Source organism: Phoenix dactylifera, chromosome 3 (genome assembly GCF_009389715.1).
Source record: "Phoenix dactylifera cultivar Barhee BC4 chromosome 3, palm_55x_up_171113_PBpolish2nd_filt_p, whole genome shotgun sequence".
In the NCBI taxonomy this organism is placed as follows: Eukaryota; Viridiplantae; Streptophyta; class Magnoliopsida; order Arecales; family Arecaceae; genus Phoenix; species Phoenix dactylifera.
Window position 1 is genome coordinate 20,693,830 of NC_052394.1, and position 20,434 is coordinate 20,714,263.

Consider the following 20,434-nt stretch of genomic DNA (forward strand, 5'->3'; position numbering starts at 1 on the left):
TCCCTTTTTTTTTGCTAAATAATCAACTTATAAATACCAAAAATGACTATTCTTAAGAACTTCATGATTTATACTAAAAATATATTTTATGCATTCTTTTTTTATTTTATCGATCTATTTTTTTTTTTTTTTGATTCAATACACTTTTCTATAATTTCAGTCAAATGCCAGGCGGCTCGCTCAAGCCCAAAGCGTTTCGTACAGATCCGAGCCTAGTTTTTAAGCCTGGCGGGATAGGCCGGGCCTGAAATTTGAGCCCATCCATTGAATGGGCTGGGCTCGGCTTTGCATTAACCAGCCCAATCCCAATATTTGTATAATATATAATATATAATATATTATATATTATATAATATAGAATACCTTCTTCCTCACCTTTTTCGCCCACGGCCTGTCTCCTCTCTCCGCCCCGGCTCTAAATCCATCCCTTTGGTTGCTGCCCAGGGCATTGGATCCATCAAGGCCGATGACATCGACAGCTATGGTGCGACCACAGTCACCCTGGGCGACGGTGAACTCCATGGCCGTGCTCTCCGCAAGGGTCCGAAAGCCCTCTGCCTTAATCGATATGGTGAGCGAAGAGGTCCTCGCCGTCGTCATTTGGCACGATAAAGCCGAACTCCTATGCCCCGTTCCATTGTCCTCCTCGGTCGATCGCTCCTGTTCGCCATTGGAAAGGAGGAGGCGGAGAAAAAACCATCGTGGATGAGGAAGCGGAGGTCCGAGATCTGGCCCAAAAGCTTGAAACCTGATATGTAGTGGGCTCAGGCCTAGGAAGGAGGTTGGATGTGGACTCAACTAAACGTCATGAGCTGGGCCAGAGCCGTCTGTTGAAATTAATTATTAGTTAAGGGTTTCACATCACATGAACCGGCCAGTGTAAATGGAATGTTTTCTCTTTCCTGGTTTCTTTCCCCCTTCTACAAGGCACCCGATTAAAGTCGGAACCGAATTCCCTTCTGTCGCCGCCCCATGACTGAGCGCATTCCAGAACCTGCCATGGACAATGGTCGATTACCTTAGCTATATAATATCGTTCAAAAACAAAGCGTCGAAAATTGTAATGCGCGACAAGCCCATGTATTTTCCCCAACGCCTTCAATGAGCTTTATGACAACATCACAGGCCTTGTATGCTACCCTTCTATCCCATCCGTCGGCTCTCTCTATAAATATGGGAGGAGGGGTACAGATGCTAATCCAAGGGCCTCCGCGAAAGCCCAACCCCTCCCCCATCTCTCTTCCCCTCTCCCCTTCTCGCCTCCTCTCAAAATCGCTGAGCGCAGGAAGGAAAGCATAAAGTAAACGGAAAAAAAAGGAGATCAACCGTGCGACGGCGAAGAAGAGGAGAGCCCTCTGATTCCCCTTATCTCCTCCTCCTCCGATATCGCTCTTGCCGCGCCGCAAGATCCCCTCGGTACGTTCTCCATCTCCTCCTCCTCCTCCTCCTCTCGCTCTCTTGATGGCGATCGGGTTACGATTAGGGTTAGTGTTAGGGCTTTTGGTGCCGGTTCTGCTCGGGATCCTGTCGGTGGTTCTGGCGGCGGATCGCGATCTGTTGTTCTTTCGTCGTTTCTTGCTGTTTCTGATCCTTGGAGTGGGCTTTGTGGGGGTTTTGAGCAGCGCGCTGCTCTATATGCTTCCAAGAAAGAGAGTTGTGGAAGCCGAGGTTGAAGACCAGGTCGCCGACGCAAGCTTGCTGAAGAAGACGAGGACGGACTGCTTGATCTCTTCGGCTTCTACGGAAGCGGCAGCGGAGGAGAGCAACCACAGCGAGCCAGCCAACGGCATGGACATGGAGTGCGACGCCAACGGGAGCAACCCTCCGGAGATCGACGAGGATCTCCACAGCAGGCAGCTCGCCGTGTACGGCAGGGAGACGATGCGCCGGCTCTTCGCCTCCAACGTCCTCATCTCCGGGCTCAACGGCCTTGGAGCGGAGATTGGTAAATTTGTGGATCTCTTGATATTTACTTCTTTCTTTTCTTTTCTTTCTTGGTATTGATCTGATTCGGGATGAAATTAGTGAACTTTGTTTTGCCTAGAGTCCGTTTCTTTATTCTAGTGATAAATATAACTGTCCGTCGATCTTCTCTATTTTAAGAACAACCTTCATTTCTTGGTTGTTAGCCTGACCGCAAAGCCTCTGATGTGGACGCTATCCTTACCCTTTTCTTTATTTCCGGGTTTTAGTTCAATATTTTCTTTGTTGGGATATTTCTTCTTGGGCTATTGCCAATTAGGGCTCCAATGATAACGGCATGATGTATAACAGTGTGGTTGATCATTTCTTTTTTGTTGGAGGAATGTTAAGATTTGCTACTACATGATGCTGATTTGCATGAGTATAGGTTGAATCATGAGCGTTCCGTGCTCTCTAAGATTATTACTGACCTGGTCGATGATTTCTATATTATGGTATTTATCTTTCCATATGCACCATTTTTGCGTGGATATAGCTTCTTTAGATGCTGCTTCTTTTCTGTTGGTTTTTGGGATGGGTGCTTACACCAAACCAATGGACCAGGGTCCGCTGTGCTGTTAGCGGGCTCGGTATACGAGTCGGTACGGGCCCGTGTCGTGCTCTGCCGGGCCTGTACCGACACAGGAGATTGTGGGAGAGAGAAAAAAAAAAGAGCGAGCGGGGGAGGGAGGGAGGCCGGTACGGCTCGGGATGTTCCTCTCCCTTTCCCTCTCACTCCTTCCCCTGTTCGCTCTCTCTTTTCTTCTCTTTCTCCTTCGGTGACGGCGTTTCGGTTTTTTTGCCGGAACCGTCCCGGTAAGCCGCCGGTACGGCTCGGGATATTCCGAACCGGACGGTTCGGGATGGTTCCACCAACCTTGCAGCGGGCCTTTTCTTTAACTTTTCTGTAATTTTGATCTTGTTGAGGTATTCGATCAATGTTACTCTGGTTGATGATGATACTTATGGCAGCAAGGTGTATTTCATGTATTCTATGTTCGTTTTACTTAATCTAAATTTTTTGGATCCAATACGCTTTTCCATAATTTCAACATATTATGAAATAAATTATTAGTTAAGGATTTCACATCAAAGAAACTGGCCATGGTAAATGGAATGTTTTCTTGTTCCTTTACTAAAGCTATATTTCATGTATTTTATGCTCGCATATTTCACTGATTTCTATATTATGGTTTTTCTCTTTCCATAATATATTTTACTTAATGGAATGTTCATATATTTCACCAATTTATATAATATGGTATTTGTCTTTCCATATGTGCCATTTTTGCGTAGATGTAGCTTCTATTAAAATGCTGCTTCTTTTTTGTTGGTTTTTGAGATGGATGCTTGCACCAAACCTGTGGAACTTTTCTTTATCTTTTCTGTAATTTGGATTTTGTAAAGATAGCCAGATCATGATATCTATGGCAGCAAGGTATCAGTTGTGAAATTTGTGCCGGTTTGTGTCTAGATTTCTGTTGGTCAATGTTTAATGGGGTGACTTGGATTTCATCCAATATTATTTTTCTTCTGCAGCAAAGAATCTTGTTCTTGCTGGTGTGAAATCTGTGACCTTGCATGATGAAGGGAATGTAGAAATGTGGGATTTATCCAGCAACTTTTTCTTCTCTGAGGGCGATGTTGGTAAGAACCGTGCTCTTGCCTGTGTCCAGAAGCTGCAAGAGCTCAACAATGCTGTTATAATTTCTACCCTAACTGAAACTTTGTCCAAAGAGCATCTCTCTAATTTCCAGGTTGGTCTCTTTCGCAATAAACAGCACTTTATATATTTTTAGCTGTGGTCCCTGTTATAACTTTATATTGGTGGCAAATTTCTACGAAACTGATACTTTGTGGTCTGCATTATCTTAGTGATCATTCTTGTTCACATACCCATGCTGCCATCTTGCTTTTACTATATGGAACCTGTATTTGTTGCCTACATAAACTTCAGTGCCGCCTAAACATTCTCTCTAGAAATTTTAATGGATATAACAGAAGCATCCTATGCAATTTTTTGAAGCCTGAGGTATGACAGAGATAGAAATGCTATTAGGTTATGACTGTATGTGTAGAAGTACTTACACATGATGTTTAGTTGAATATTTCTAAGGAACTGAACCTGAATTTTCAGAATGCGTCTGGTGACTTTTTTGATCTGTGCATCATGTGACATCCTTATCCAGGTTACAATTGTCGGTGCAAATAAATTAGGTCTCCAAAATAGCTGTTTATTATGGATTGGCATCGAAATATGGAATGACTCTTGATATGAAGCAATAGAACGTGTACTAGATTTTTATTATAATAATATGATAGAATTACCTATTTTTGGAATTCAATCATGATGTTGGTGATATGCTAATTGTGTTTTAGTGATTACAACCATCTAGGTTGTCTTGATGCTTATGGTGTTTGTGCATCTCCTGTTCATTTGCTGATAGATTCTGTAAAATTTACAATTTTGTGTATATTTGGCAATTGAGCTACAAGGTATTTCACTTAGTCTTTTTTTTTTTAGTCATGGACAAGTTAAAATTGTTATTTCAAAGTCTATTCAGGAGTTGCTTTTTTTCTAATAATATGCTTTCTAAAATCATTTGATGGTTGGAGCAGTCTTCTTATGACTATAACATTTGACTCCACGGATTTTGAGAAATCAACAGGATTTCCATCTTTGATGTGATCGTCTAGTGTGGATACTCCTACCTGCTGGTGCTGCCGCCATTACTTGATGATTATTTAGAATATAGACCTAAATTGCTAAGAAGATTATCTGTTTGAGTTATTTATAGCCATTGGAATTGAATTGATAAGATTTATTTAATTACCAACATTATATTATAATTATGACCATTCTTCTTACAAATGATAAATCATGGAGAAGGATCTGATATATAGGTTGTTATATTTCTTTTAATTTAGTTATATTTGGACTACTTATGGATTTCTAGCTGGCTCATAAGTTTTCCTTTTCTTTTGCTTTTTTGTAACATTTTTTCGTCATTTTATGTTTAACTTTTGATATAACATTAGAGATGTTCCTAAATAGGAATGCTTGGTGAATGAAGATTTGTAAAGTTGACCCTAAGTAGCTGGAATAGCATTGGATGTTAATGCTTAAGGCTATGAGAAAATTCCTTTTTTAACCCCTCAATCATCAAGTCCAAAATTGCTAGTCCTAATGCATAAATGATGTCATGAAGTGTATAAATGCTTTTTATTTTTCTTAAGTAATTCAATTTCCATTTTGAATTGTTGAAGAAAACAAGTTTTTACTTTCTAGTATCATTATAATTGTCATATTTGGCTTGTGAAACTATTGCCTTTGGCATATCATTGCCAAATCCATGATTAAAATATTGATGCTTCTTCCCATGTGCATAATATAAATTTTATTAGAAATTTTGGCAGTATTAGTGAGGAAACAAGTAAACATGGTCAAGCTCAGTCAACCAGAATATAAAAATCCTAGAAGTTGACTTGAGTGTGGCCCCATTTGAATCTAATTCAAAGTTGTGCTGTGAGCCTAATTTCATTGAGTCTTGAATCGAGGATCATTTAGCCTTTTGATGAGGGAGAGGGAGATGGCAGATGTTGAGAGATTGAAGATTTTACACATGATTTCACAAGTAATGTTCGCACGAACAATTATGGTGCGAGTAGTAATTTGCCCAATTAAGAGGTTAATTTTTGATGTTAGGGGATCTTTAGATCAAATTTTGATTATTGATCGAGTCATCAATTGTCTTTCATTTTTTTTCTTTAGTTATATGTAATTCTGCTATTAGTACCAGATCAACCCGAACCGTCTAGTTCGAGGTGCACCAATCTAAATCGGTGTGGAATCGGGTCAGTTTGGCCTTGCGGTTTGAGAACCTGTGAACTTGTTTAAACTGCTAGGTGATGGTTTTGCTCGGTTTGGAATAGTTCGGGTCAGTTCATGCCATCCCGTGGCCAAAAAGAGGGAAGGCCACAAGACGCTACTCTCCTCTCTTTTCTTCAAGAGGGAAGAGTGGGTTTTGTGAGGAAAACATCATATATTTTACGTAAGATTAGGTTCGTAATAAATTTTTTAAATCTTTTCATTAATTTAAAGGCATCAAAAGTGAGATGCTCTTGATCAAAATCAGCAATTCTGTAGAGAATGACAAAAGCTAGGACATGTAGATTTTTACGGGGAAAAAGGATCTTGTTTGTTCATCTAGAAGAGGGATGTTGAATACACACAACCACAAGATTTAATATTTGAACAAAAATCTTGCCAACCATTAATAACCTTTTTCATAAGCTATGTGATGCCCTTAAGTAAAATAATTCGTGTTGCGTAGTTGAACCATTAACAAATAAATTCACTTTTTGTAAACAGTGATTGGAGAAGGCAACCTCTCACATATTAGCATGAAGAACAAAATGCCCCTAAGCGGTAGCCTTTTGTCATTTAGGAACCTTGAGTTCTATATTGTTTTAACTCTTAATGAGAATAATGGTTGCATAAACAAAATTAAAGCTTAAGAAAACTCTAGACTATTTGGTTAGACCAATGCCTCTCTAGTAGCTGCTAATTCTAAACCGGTCCGTGACAATTAGAGAGAGATACGGTTGGAGCAAGACAATAACTAGACCTTTGGGTATCATGTCCATTTATGTATCGAGATAATGTAGTCTATGTAAATATATGAAATGAAGGCAAAAAAGTAGAGTGAAAAGTAAGGGAAGGATGACTAAAGTCAAATGCAAGAGTTCAAGAAGAAGGCCACAATTGGAAGAAAGATATGGACAATGAAAACGAGGGCATACAACGATATGCATTTGAATACCGAGTTATGTCTATATTTAGTTATTAGAATTGCATGTACTAAGCAGTCATACATTCTCCTGGGACCAATATAAAATAAAATAATATTAAATGCTCTTAAAACCATAATTTAAAAATCTATAAATCTTAAAAATCAAAAATTGAAAATAAAAAAATAGTGAATCATACCGAATGAGTATGCATCTGCTATTGCATGTTGATATGGTTGGGCTCGGAACCATATTGTAGCTGTACCTAACTGATATGGTCTTGTATACACACATTAAATTGATATGGTTGTGGATCTTTAATTCAGTTATTAGTTTTTGAGTAGAGGGGCATTTTAGTCATGAAAATTCATTAAAGTCCTATTTAATGTAGCTGGTGTCCTATGCTAAGACCAATGAAAAAAGGGCTGCTGCATAAGGGTGCTCTCTCTCTCTCTCTCTCTCTCTCTCTCTCTCTTTTTCTCCTTCTATGATGGAATCCAGGTGCAAGACTCTCCAGATAGAGGCTGTGCGATCCTTTCTATCCTTCCTCTTGGCCTTTTCCTTTTCTGTTTTCAGTGCCCTTTCTTCCTTGCTGTTAGAGCCTTGTTTCCCTTCTCTGCTGGTTGGAAAACAATACCTGAGTCATTTCCTTGTTCCAAAGGTTGTTGTGATAACCATCCTAAAACCAGGGGCTGCTAAATATATCCATGGAAACAGCTGGCCTGTTAGACGGATCACAATTATCTGATCTGTTGCTAGACTCCATTCTTTCATTCCTTATCTGCATCTTATAAATTTCTTTTACTTTTGATTTTCTTTTCTTTCTTTTTTTTTGGTTCCTCGTGTTGATCCAAATCAATTCTATTGATATGTAAACATCCTGTTATCCAGTTATAGACCTCACAACTCAGATCAATCATTCAAGAGCCCTTCAAATCCTTTTGTTTGCCTTTTAGATTTCTGTCCACTAGTTAAATGCTAGTGTCATATCTCCAGGTTCATCTTCGCATTTGTCATCAGTTTTGTGGGTCATATCTCCTGGTTCAGTTTTGTGTTGAAATTCCAGCTTTCTTAGTTCAGATGTATGGAAAACTCATGTCTGAAATTGGATTTGCAGCAACCTATAGGTTGGTAGTTAGAGTTGGTTGAAATTTGATTTGTTTCATAAGTTGTATACTCCAATTGATTAGGTTAGGGTGACCTAGAACCCACCAACCCTCTCACCCGCAATGTGCATCCCAAAGAAATTAACTCACACCAAAAAAAGAAAAGAAAAATGAGTCTGTGCTTGAATCGTTGACCCAAATTACTATCGGTCATACTTATTGACTTGATGTGCATGAGAAATACATTACTTTCAGATCATCACTAATATTTGGATGGGGTATTGTCGAGCCATATTATTTTTATAATATCTAACAAGTCAGTGAACCCTGTGATCCATAGTTCAAATTGTGAATGTGCTACTTGGTTTATATATACACATTACACACGTTTATTATCGATTCTATGTTCTATATTACTGCAAATTTGTTAGAACAAGGGGCACCGTGTACTGTCATCATGGGGAGCATGCATGATAGAGACTAAGAAGGTGGTATACTTTGTTACCATGAGACTGAGTTTTATTGGAGCAGTAGTATTGGCAGGGACTTAGTCATGGTTAGACCCAGATTCATAGTACATGTGTTAGACGGGAAATAAATTGAAACCTAATTTACAACCCTATATCTATACCTGGTAGTGGACTGAAAAATAATTGGGTATTGGTTCAAGTGTTGGGCGGTAATCAGGTTTCCCATATTTATTGATCTGTTCTTTGTTATATTTTTAAAAATATTTTGAAGTTTATAAATGCATGACAAATATGTCTCCTGAGCAATAAGAATCTTAATGCCATTTATCACCATTCTTTTACATGGGGGTCTGATATTGTCGGTGGTGATTGAATGGGCATTACATATGCTCAGTCACACCAAATATTAGTTACTGCCAGCTTATGGGGCCTACATGTTGGAGGGCTCTATTGATGTGGTGCATATGAGCCAAATCATTATGCTGACTGTATGGTTGACTAATGAATTTAATTGTTTGGTTGAACCAACACATTGAGGTAATAAAGTATATGCAAATAATGCTGCTCGCACTTCTGGTAGAAATATCTTTGTTTTGTCATCTTCAAACTGCTGGAAACCTAGGATCTTTTTTTTTTAAAAAAAAAACTTTCTTTTTTCATGTTGTTTTCAGATTACCTGAATAAGGTTATAGGCAATCATTGAGCTCAAAAATCGCATCCTAGTGCATCATGTAATTGAGTCAGTTCATAATTAGTCAGAGATTGACAATGTATGTACCTTGTAGCTAGGCTCCCTCATATCTAGTTTTCTGCTATGGAAATTGTGTATTTCATGAGTTTACCTTGTGATATACTCAGTGATTTGGAAAAGTAATCATGTTTTGGCTTGGATATTTACTGCATTTTTTAAAATGTTTACTTTAATTTGAGGCTGCTGCTGTATAGTCTAGTGTTATATTTACATTCTGGGTAATATTTCATGCCTAAATAATCCATAGATTAAGTTCAGGAATTTCATACAGTGATCTGCCTTATGTTTTCCTCATCACTCTACCCTGTAGTTCTCATATAACATTCTTTCTTGCTTAATGTTATTTAACCTGGCTGCTAAATTGCCTTCTCTTTTGTATATTGGAGTGATCCCTGAATGTACAATCATCACCAAAATTTTGTTGACAAACCTTTTTTTAGCTGCATTAGACCATCATCGATGGCCATTAGATCCACTTTTTAAGCGACGCGAAGTGTGAAGTCAGGACTTGTTACAGTTGTCCTAGTCCTGAGAATAGCTTCATTATCTTGCCCCCTGTTTCTCAAGTTCTGCATAGCACTTTTATATTTAACCTGTCAGTAGGTATCTGGTTCACTTTAGCAAACTGACCGAGCACACCAAGATTCTTCATGCTAGGCTTCTAGTGGCCAAATATTTGTTGCGATTATCGAAAGATGGTGCTAGCTGGATCCTTGACATGCAGTCCTCATCCTTTTAATATGTTAAGAATTATTCTTCTCTTTCCTATGTTCTTAGAAAATGTTAGCAACCATTGTTTTTCACAAGGTTAGTTATTTTGTTATTGAGTCATGGTGCTTTTTGGTGTCTTGATAAAAACATAATGCGTTAATTTTTGCCTTGTTTATATCTTTCAGTATCAATGCCAGGAAATTTTTTGAGAAAGTATTTTCCACTTCAAACAACTATCTGATCCAGTTGGTATCCATTTCATTATTATTATTATTATTTTGGCCTCGTCATATCCTTTTTGTGACCACCTATATATGCTTAGGAACTCTGATCATTTGGTAGCATTTATAAATGAATGGTAATAATTAATATGACAGATTACTTTCACCTTTAATATTTGGTTCTTGTGGAAGTAATTTTCTGGTCAACATGTTTAGGAAATTTGAATCGGTTTGGAGTTTGTGCTTAATACATTTGTTTCGTATCATTGTCCAAAATTTTATGCATATCCACAAGTTTGACGGTATCAAACATGAGACTTGGGGCTAGGTGGATTGCGCAGACACCACAAATGAACACCATTATAGACTGCTAAGAAGATAGTTATAATCATCTTTTCAATATTTTGGAATAACTAACTAGATTGCTCAGACCACAAATGAACACCATTATAGGCTGCTAGCACTAAATAGTTATAATCATTTCTCATTATTTAAGAATAAATCTGTCAACTGGCTCTTGGTTACATTAACTGCAAATTGATGCAAATATGTTGCATCTATCTTCATATTTATACCATATCCATCAGTTGTGCTTGATAATGTCATTGAAGTCCTTCCATCACTAAACTATTGTAATGATTATTCTGTCGTTCGGAATTAAGGCATTCTATGGCCTTTTAAAAAAAAAGCAACCATGCCATCATTTTTTCAATTAGTATTGTTACTGAATTTTTGCATCAGAATTTATACTTCATGGATAAATCACCCATGAGCTTGTTTTGCAGGCAGTGGTTTTCACTGATATTAGCTTGGAAAAAGCAATTGAGTATGATGATTACTGTCGCAGTCAGCTGCCTCCAATTGCCTTCATTAAATCTGAAGTACGAGGCCTTTTTGGGAGTGTATTTTGTGATTTTGGACCAGAGTTTACAGTGTTTGATGTTGATGGAGAGGAACCACATACAGGTATTATTGCATCCATCAGCAATGACAATCCTGCACTTGTTTCATGTGTTGATGATGAGCGGCTCGAGTTCCAGGATGGGGATCTTGTTGTGTTTTCTGAGGTCCAGGGAATGACAGAGCTAAACGACGGAAAGCCTAGAAAAGTTAAGAATGCAAGACCATTTTCATTTACTCTCGAAGAAGACACGACACAGTTTGGCGCTTATACTAAGGGGGGTATAGTTACACAAGTAAAGCAACCCAAGGTCCTCCAGTTCAAATCTTTAAGAGACACTCTCAGGGATCCAGGGGATTTCCTTCTCAGTGATTTCTCCAAATTTGACCGCCCACCTTTACTGCACTTGGCTTTTCAAGCATTGGATAAGTTTAGGTGTGATTTGGGGCGATTTCCTGTTGCTGGATCTGAGGATGATGTTCAGAAGCTAATTGCTTTGGCTGTCCGTATCAATGAAAGCCCGGGTGATGGTAAGCTGGAACAGATTGATAAGAAGCTTCTGCACCATTTCTCCCATGGTTCAAGGGCCATTTTGAATCCTATGGCCGCAATGTTTGGTGGTATTGTTGGGCAAGAAGTTGTTAAAGCTTGCTCTGGGAAATTCCATCCACTTTTCCAGGTGAAATTTCAGGCATCTTATATCCTTTTGTTGTGCAAGTTCACCTGTATGCTATGCAATTTTTTGTTTTTTAATTATTTCCTAACACATGCTATGCAAATCTTTGCAGTTCTTTTACTTCGATTCAGTCGAATCCCTCCCTACTGAACCTCTGGAGCCTGGTGACCTAAAGCCAATGAACTGCCGCTATGATGCTCAAATCTCTGTGTTTGGATCGAAATTTCAAAAGAAACTTGAAGAGGCCAAAATATTCATGGTGGGTTCTGGTGCTCTCGGATGTGAATTTCTGAAGAACCTAGCATTAATGGGAGTTTGTTGCAGCCAGAAAGGAAAGCTAACCATAACAGATGATGATGTCATTGAAAAGAGTAATCTCAGCCGTCAATTTCTCTTCCGTGATTGGAATATTGGGCAGGCTAAATCCACTGTAGCTGCTTCTGCTGCCATGGCAATCAACCCAGCTCTCCATATTGAGGCTCTTCAAAACAGAGCAAGCCCAGAGACAGAAAATGTGTTTGATGATGCGTTTTGGGAGAGCTTGGATGCTGTTATTAATGCATTGGACAATGTGACTGCAAGAATGTACATTGACTCTAGGTGCTTATATTTTCAAAAGCCACTTCTGGAATCTGGTACTCTAGGTGCCAAGTGTAACACACAGATGGTCATTCCTCACTTGACTGAGAATTATGGGGCCTCCAGAGATCCACCTGAGAAACAGGCTCCTATGTGCACAGTTCACTCTTTCCCTCATAACATTGATCACTGCCTAACGTGGGCCCGATCTGAGTTTGAGGGTTTGCTCGAGAAAACACCGAATGAAGTCAATACTTTCCTATCCAACCCAAGTGCATACGCTTCTGCCATGAAAAATGCAGGTGATGCCCAGGCGAGGGATCTACTTGAACGTGTTCTTGAATGCCTTGACAGTGATTGGTGTGAAACATTCCAAGATTGCATCACTTGGGCACGACTGAAGTAAGGCTCCTATTCTTTTCTAATGGAATGTTTTATCATATATTACAATCTTGCAATGAATGCCTTCGGACACAATTTTTCGTCTTTATATGATGATGTCAAACTGCAGATAATGTTTTTCTTCTTTATAAGAACCCACAAGTCTTTATGAAAATTTTGGCACTTAATGAGTTTTATTTCCTAAAGGCTTGATAACATGCATACCAGATTTGAGCCGTTAATTTATTTTTTTTAATTCTATTTTTTCTCTTTTTTTGGTTAAAAATGGCCGGTTCCTTGTTTACATTTTAGGTAGATCCCACTAACTCTCAGTGCCACAAGTTTTTCAAATCCCCATTATTCCTCATATTCAAGGCTTGCAACTTTTTCTTTTGCTTCATGTGTTTTTTTGTTTCTTTCACGAAGTCTAGAATTTTTTAAAAAATTCTCAGGTTTGAAGATTACTTTTCTGATCGGGTGAAGCAGTTAACATTTACTTTCCCTGAGGACTCAGCCACCAGCACAGGTGCACCATTCTGGTCTGCTCCTAAACGTTTTCCGAGGCCACTGCAGTTCTCATCTAGCGACCCCAGCCACCTCCACTTCGTAGTGGCTGCTGCTATATTAAGAGCGGAGACATTTGGAATTCCCATTCCTGACTGGGCCAAGAACCCAAAGAAATTGGCTGATGCTGTAGATGCGGTTGTAGTCCCTGATTTTCAGCCCAAGATGGGAGTTAAAATTGTAACGGATGAGAAAGCCACTAGCCTGTCCACCGCCTCCATTGATGATGCTGCCGTCATCAATGATCTCATTGCAAAGTTGGAAGAGTGCGCTAAGAAGCTGCCCCCTGGATTCCGGATGAACCCAATTCAGTTTGAGAAGGTTGCTTTCTATTTTCACAAAGCTGCATGACATTTTTTTCTTGAAGCACGTCTCAAGAATCACACATATTTTGTAGTCAAAACTTGCAGAACTTGTTGAAACGCACATATAGTTGTCTCTCCAGCACTGGTTACTGCATTTTGAGTATCAGCTTTAAAATTTTCTCATTTTAATCGAATGCTTAGCTTTTCTAGACTGCCTCTAGTCTTTACTTTCATGATTAATGTTTTGTTGATATTTTCATGTCTTTTAAATGATAAACCAGCTCCATCAAGTTACCTCGCCCTTTCAAACTTTTAGCTACAAAGTCTAGTTTTTCTTATTTGCATGCAATTTCTCCTTGCTTTCACGGTGCTACAAATGGTTATAGTTATAATCTTTTGTTTTAACTCGCAAATATGGGACTACTGGGTTTCTTTCTAGGTTTGGTCATTGCATCTCTATATGCTCTTTCCGTTACAATACTTTAACTTGTCCCCATCATTCATGAATTTTTAGTCATTTTCTGTAGATTCATATTTGTATTCTGGGAATGGTGTTGGATTTCCATGCACGATTTAGTTTCTTAAAACTGATACATTATTCTTTTATTTCACTTGGAAACTTCTTAATTGCAAAGTAAATGATTTTCTTATTTACTGAATTTTTCAGGATGATGATACAAACTACCATATGGACTTCATAGCTGGTCTTGCTAACATGCGTGCACGGAACTATAGTATTCCTGAAGTTGATAAGCTGAAGGCCAAGTTCATTGCTGGGAGGATTATCCCAGCCATTGCCACTTCCACGGCCATGGCAACTGGTCTTGTCTGCCTCGAGCTTTTCAAGGTTCTTGCTGGTGGGCATAAGCTGGAGGACTACCGAAACACTTTTGCTAACCTTGCTCTCCCTCTCTTCTCTATGGCCGAGCCAGTCCCACCCAAGACCATTAAACATCGGGATATGAGCTGGACAGTCTGGGATCGCTGGATCATCAAAGGTGATCTTACACTCAGGGAGCTCCTTCAGTGGCTCGAAGACAAAGGTCTAAATGCCTACAGCATCTCTTGTGGTACTTCTTTGCTTTACAATAGCATGTTTCCTAGGCACAAGGATCGGATGGACAAGAAGGTGGTTGATGTGGCAAAGGAGGTTGCCAGAGTGGAGGTGCCACCATACAGGCGCCATCTGGATGTCGTGGTGGCTTGTGAGGATGATGAGGATAATGACATTGATATTCCACTAATTTCCATTTACTTCCGGTAAATTCAGTCTTTCAGATCAAATGAAACCTGACATGTTAAAATCCTATTTTTCCTTAGTCTGTTTAGTGTAATGTACTTGGAGAAATGGAGGATGATTCTCATTATCTTTAAGACTTTCAGTTGTATCGAGAACAAGGCATGAGAACTTTATCTCTGCTATTCCCTGCAATCTTGTTTGCCTGAGTTAATATATACTTTAAACATTGGAAGAGTAAACTTAGAATTGCTTTCCTGTTTCAAGTTGTATGTCTGCTTTTGTGGCTTGATGTTGCATATATCATGCAATCTTGTTGGATGAATATTTGTTGGTTTTGTTTTCAGCATGATATTTTTGTGTCCAAATGAGTTGCGTACATGCTTGCAAAATTGATTCTCATGATGGTAAGACTATTTCACTTGCATTTGTTTCAGACTGGTCTTTACGAGGCTTGTGTGCTCTTCCTGAATGTATATTCTAACTATTTGAATGTTGTGCAATGTATGGGCGTAATATTTATGAGGAAGGATTTGAAATGTTCTCCTCATAAAGAAATGTAATCTGTTGAGCTTTATATTATTTCTGATCATCCAATCATGCGACTAGAGTTAAACCAGAGGCACCTGAAATTAGGGGCAGCACTTGGATTAGGGCGGGTCAGGGTAGATGTGGGTTGGGTCAAAAGTTCAAACCAACCTGTAGAACCTAATTTGTTTATTAATTAATTAATTTGATTCGTTCCCTATAACTTGTTTATTAACCAGATGAATCTAGGTTTAATAAGTTATAAGTGAGTTTTTAATGGGTTAAATGGATTTAAATAAATTAAATAGGTTAAGCGACTCAGGTTAAATAGGATATAAATAGGTTAAGCAGATTTTAAATATATTAAATAAATTTTAAATAGGTAAAATGGATTAAACATGTAATTTGATTCAACTCAATCTAAATATTAAACTGGTTAAACGGGTCTGACTCCGATCTGAATGCCGAATAGGTTATACAGATTGAAAGGCTCGTTGAGATGTAGAGTTTTGTCTGAATCGGATGATGCAATGGTAGAAATGCTGTGGTTGGTGAATTGTGCCGAGAATCTGCTGATAAGTTGGCAATTTAACGAATTTTACCAGGTAATGCATTCATAATCAATGTAAGGTGGGTGGCTGACTATGTACCGAGTCTGCAGTGATATGCTGTTGGTTTTATACATGAGAGTATGGAAGCGCCAGCTTGTCACGACGAGATTCTTGCACAATTGCTTGTAAATATGCTGCCGTGATTTCAGCTACATCGCGCTTGCGCCTGGACGCAAGCGATCCGAAGTTATGAGAGGACCCGCTTGGAGTTGCGATTTGTTTCATCTTCCAACACCCTTTTTCTTCCCAGTTACACGAAATTTTTAAATTTTCAGTTTATAATTTATATAAATTGAGCCTACAGGTTGTATAATTTCCTTGTCCACCCAGCCGGCAAATTCGCGTTAGTTCTGCCAACTTCCACTTGATTCTTGGTGCACAAATGGGAATCTGCTATTCTATGACCTGCCCGCAGGTCTTGGTGTAAGCTTCGGTAAGCGGACCCAAATAACTGGCTGGAATGGTGGAAAACAAGTTTAATCCTTTTGGAATGTACTCTACAAAAAACTAGCTAGAGAATCTTGTTTAGTTTGCAGGATGAACAAAAGAAATAAAAGCAAGCAAGAAAGAAAGATTTGCTGGCCGTAGGATGACGTGCGTTAATTAATTGCGTGAGGTTGCTGAAGAAGATGATGATGCTATGCATGAGGAAGAGGTTGCTCCCCTACTCAGCAGCAGCTGTGACATGGCATCGTAGCCCATGGACGTTGCCATCAAGTAAGGCGTGGCCCCTCTCTTGGTCTTGGCATCGATGTTGGCTCCCATATCTATCAGCAGCTGCACAGTCTCCAGGTGGCCGCCCTCCACCGCTAGGTGGAGCGGCGTGTGCCCTTCGACGTCCTGGCACTCCATCTCCATGCCAAACTCGATGAGCAGCGACACGACGTCCCGGTGCCCCTTGATCGCAGCAGAGTGAAGTGCCGTCATCCCATACTGGTCATGCCCATGGACTCCGATGCGCTTCTTCAGCAAGGATTCGAGGCGCCCGAGGTCTCCTCTCCTTGATGCTGTCATGACCATCTCCCCACGTTCCAGAATCTCCACCACCTCTAGCTGCGTTGAAGCATGAACTGCTGCGTCAGCAACTTCTAATACTGCTTCTTAGATGTAATTATGGGCACTTGTAGTACTAGAGACCGTACGTAAATTGAAGGCCTTGGTCAATTTAGACGTACATTCTCCACCCAATAATTTTCGAGTGGAATAGCTGCCGAAAGCCAGAAGAGAGCACCGCAGTGCTCTTCATTTCCGTTGGGATAACGGGTTGAACGGGAGAGAGAGAGAGAGAGAGAGAGATCTCGGACTCATCCGACACGCTACTGGTTCGATTTGCTTGTACGGATGCGGAGGAATAGTAAATGGGCTTCGCATACAAAACAAAACGAAAGGAAACAAAGGGAGGGAATTTTGAGAATAACTAATGCAGATATTAGTCCCACTTGAGATTCTCGGAGAGCTAATATGCCGAGTTTCCAACCTCATCATAACAACTGGCGAAAAGGAGATCATTTTCTAGGATAAATTGTACATCCACTACAACTGCAACTTGCTGATATATAAATGATAAGTGAATTTTAAATTCATAGTTTGACACCACGAACATACAGATTTTTGTAAGCACCTTTAAATAGAGAATTCTACGGGGGCTGGGCACTGACAAAATATTTCTCGTGCCAGCGCAGAAAGATGAAATAATTGATGCCGTAGATATAAGAAATATAAAATGCACAGGGGGTTAAATGCATGTCCTTCCGTGGAAATTAGTTTGATTGACGGACAGATGGACAAATAACTGTGAAAAATCACGGTTAATACCTGTTGAAACGGTGAAAAGCTACATGCCGGGATGGCAAGCCCTCTATAAGCAGAAGTTTATGGGCATTATATCCACCGATAAGGATTTATTGTTTCTTACGGTAAAACTACGTGGTTTGATGTGAAACATTTAGAACGTTTGGAAAGAAAGAAGTATCTATCCATAACGTATAATGTTGGTATAATGTCGTTAAGAGGGCAGGCTAAGAGTGCTTGATTACTTTTTTACCATTTGGTAGACCGTTAACTTGTCGCACGAAAAAAATAACCGGTGTCAGGTGAAAGAGTCGTACTCACATGTCCCTTGTCTCGGGCGACGTCGAGCGGTGTCCGGCCCCGCGCGGTGGCGATGCTCGCGTCCGCCCGCATTTCCAGAAGCGCCGCCACCATCTCCGCGTCCCCGTTCACCGCCGCCCGGTACAACGCCGTCCGCCCGTCCCCGCTCCTCGCGTTCTTCTCGGCCCCCCTCTCCACCAGCGCCCTCGCGCATCTCACGTGCCCCCTCCCGGCCGCCGCATGCAGCGCCGTCCTCCCCTCCCCGTCCCTCGCGTCCACTCCCCACTCTTCTATCGCCCTCAAGAGCTCCTCGTGCTCCCCTGCCGCGGCCGCCGCGTGCACTGCCGTCCACCCCCTCGGCGTCGACGCCGCCGCCTCGCCTTCCCCGTTGGGCTTCTCTTTAAGAGGCTTGGAGGAGGGGGAGGGGGGGAGGTGGAGGCCGGAGTCGAGGAGGAGGGGGCGAAGGGAGGGGTCGGCGGAGCGGAGGAGGGCCGCGGAGTCGGCGGGGGGGAGACGGGGGAGGAGGGAGGGCTGGCGGCGGAGGAGGTGGCGGACGGCGGCGGCGTCGCCGAGGGCGGCGGCGTGGCGGAGGAGGAAGGGCCCGACGTAGGCGACCTTGAGGCGGGTGTCGTGGGCGGCGTCGAAGGAGGCGGAGAGGGAGGCTTTGATGAGGAAGCGATCGGAGGGGGAGCGGGGGAAGGAGGGAGGGGGGAGGGGCTGGGGGCGAAGAATGACTTGTAGGACAGCGGAGGAGAGCGGGGGTAGGACGCCGTTGGGGGGGTTGACGTGGAACTTGTGGGGGGCCGAGGTCTGCACCTTGAACGTCACGGCCGCCGTCGGGTGCAGCGACTGGAGGTGGAGGTCCGACCGGCACTTCACTCCCGTCTTGAACTCGATCACCACCTCCGTCTCCGCCACCTCCACCAGCTTCCCCACCGCCGCCATTCATCCAAAACTAAAAACCCAACGCAAACCAGAGAGATTGAGAGAGGGTGAGAGATGGTGTTGGGAAAGGAATCGTGGGAGCAGAACCTCAAATCAAGTGTCAGGAATTTTTGTCGGGTTGTAGGAAAGAGAGTGGATCTGGAATTGGCATCGGAAAAGATTAGATGGGAGGCCGAAAAGAGAGGGAGGTAACAGGACAAGCGAGTGAAACGAATATATTCTGCGGTTAACTCCTCGGTAACAGTCTATAGATTAACGGCAAGAACAAGGAAAGATCTTTCCGGATACGGGGACTATACAAAGGACAGGATTCATCTTGGCAGCCAATCCTTTGTGGCAATTTGGATTCATAGCAAATTTTGATCAGAATTTCAAATTCAAGATTCATTGTTAATATAAAAAAAATCATGTTCATTGTAATGCACGTGGTGGTATAGAAAAAATTATTATAAATCACCTTGTAAAATTTAATATTCCACCGATTAATTGGCATTTCTTCTCCAAAGAATTGGAGGGCAGAGGTCTCGAGTTCAAATCTTACCCAAAAAAATAAATTCAAAATTCCTCGCTTGTTCTCAAGAAAATCTTACAATTATATAATTAGCAAATATGCGCTATGATATCTAATCCCTCACTCTTCTCCGCCATGATAGTTAAGGGCATTTTCTCGCGATATAAACTTAGTAGGACCCAAAAATTGGCTGCACTCTTTTCCAATTCAAAACAAATATATGCTATACAATGTTTAGTTGGCACACAAAATAGAATAGCATGCCATATTTTGCTATGGTCACTTCATCCTAACATAGCATCATACGTTGCCTAACGGTTGATTTTTAGTATGCAATAATTCTTTGTAATAGTAAGTTCCTAGAAGCTCTTGCACGTAAGAATAGAATTAAAATTAGATGTCACTATCAATAATAAGTTTTAATATAAAATATCATTCTTCTATTATATCTAAATTTGATGTGATGTGCGTGAACTCTCCGTATCTCTCACTAAAAGTACGACCATATAGAATGAATAGAACTTATTTAGTTCGTATTTAATTTAGATGAAAGGAAAGGCAAAAGTGGACTCGATCTCGAGAATTTATACTTGCTTAATCATTCGCATATTAATTCATTCATTTCCTTGTCATGGTTGCATGCCAAACTATAGCCCTTTTTTTTATTTAAAAAAAGAGGAGGGGCTAAAATGGGCACCCAAATTTTGTTGAGCTTATGAACAGAATGAGGTTTGCATGGAGATAACTAGAAGATGGTGGTTAGTTTTTTTTTTTTTTTTTTGTTTGGGTGGTAAAGTGAATAGAAGACAATCTTTTTATCCGGCTGTTTCCCTGACAGCTGCGAAGTCTAGTCCAGAAAGCAAACTTTGATGCATGCATGCCATGGCGAGGCTGTTCCGGCATTGCTTTAGAGATCTATGGACGAAGATCATTTGCCCAAGTCAAGCAAAGAGCCTCGAGATTTGCATGTAGGGGATTGCTAATCTTCAAACAAGAAACTGGTGCCAAACTTGGGATGTGAAAGCACAAGAAAAGAGTAGATGAGGACAGGTGGACTTCGGCAAAGATTGGCAGAGCACACAGCTTGGTGGTG

General features: G+C 40.7%; 2 protein-coding genes across 4 annotated transcripts; one reads left to right on the plus strand and one right to left on the minus strand.

Moving 5' to 3' along the window:
• Positions 1-1,162: 1,162 nt before the first annotated feature.
• On the plus strand, positions 1,163-14,921 carry LOC103718056 (ubiquitin-activating enzyme E1 1-like). 3 transcript variants are annotated; one of them, XM_039124954.1, is made up of 7 exons: positions 1,163-1,416; positions 1,496-1,945; positions 3,502-3,719; positions 10,798-11,592; positions 11,702-12,570; positions 13,002-13,434; positions 14,086-14,897. In XM_039124954.1, exons 2-7 carry the CDS (start codon positions 1,636-1,638, stop codon positions 14,680-14,682), a joined length of 3,222 nt encoding a protein of 1,073 aa, XP_038980882.1. In that variant the 5' UTR covers positions 1,163-1,416; positions 1,496-1,635; the 3' UTR covers positions 14,683-14,897. The 3 variants fall into 3 exon arrangements, with proteins under 3 accessions (XP_038980882.1, XP_008804930.2, XP_026664906.2); XM_008806708.4 differs by having other exon boundaries at positions 1,285-1,416; positions 1,623-1,945; positions 14,086-14,921; XM_026809105.2 differs by lacking the exon at positions 1,163-1,416 and having other exon boundaries at positions 14,086-14,921.
• Positions 14,922-16,250: 1,329 nt separating this feature from the next.
• Positions 16,251-19,033, minus strand: LOC103718067 (protein VAPYRIN-like). The gene is made up of 2 exons (XM_008806718.4): positions 17,907-19,033; positions 16,251-16,847 (listed from the first exon to the last, which is right to left on the minus strand). The coding sequence occupies exons 1-2, from the start codon at positions 18,828-18,830 to the stop codon at positions 16,398-16,400; spliced, it is 1,374 nt and encodes a 457-aa protein (XP_008804940.2). The 5' UTR covers positions 18,831-19,033; the 3' UTR covers positions 16,251-16,397.
• Between the last annotated feature and the right edge of the window lie 1,401 nt (positions 19,034-20,434).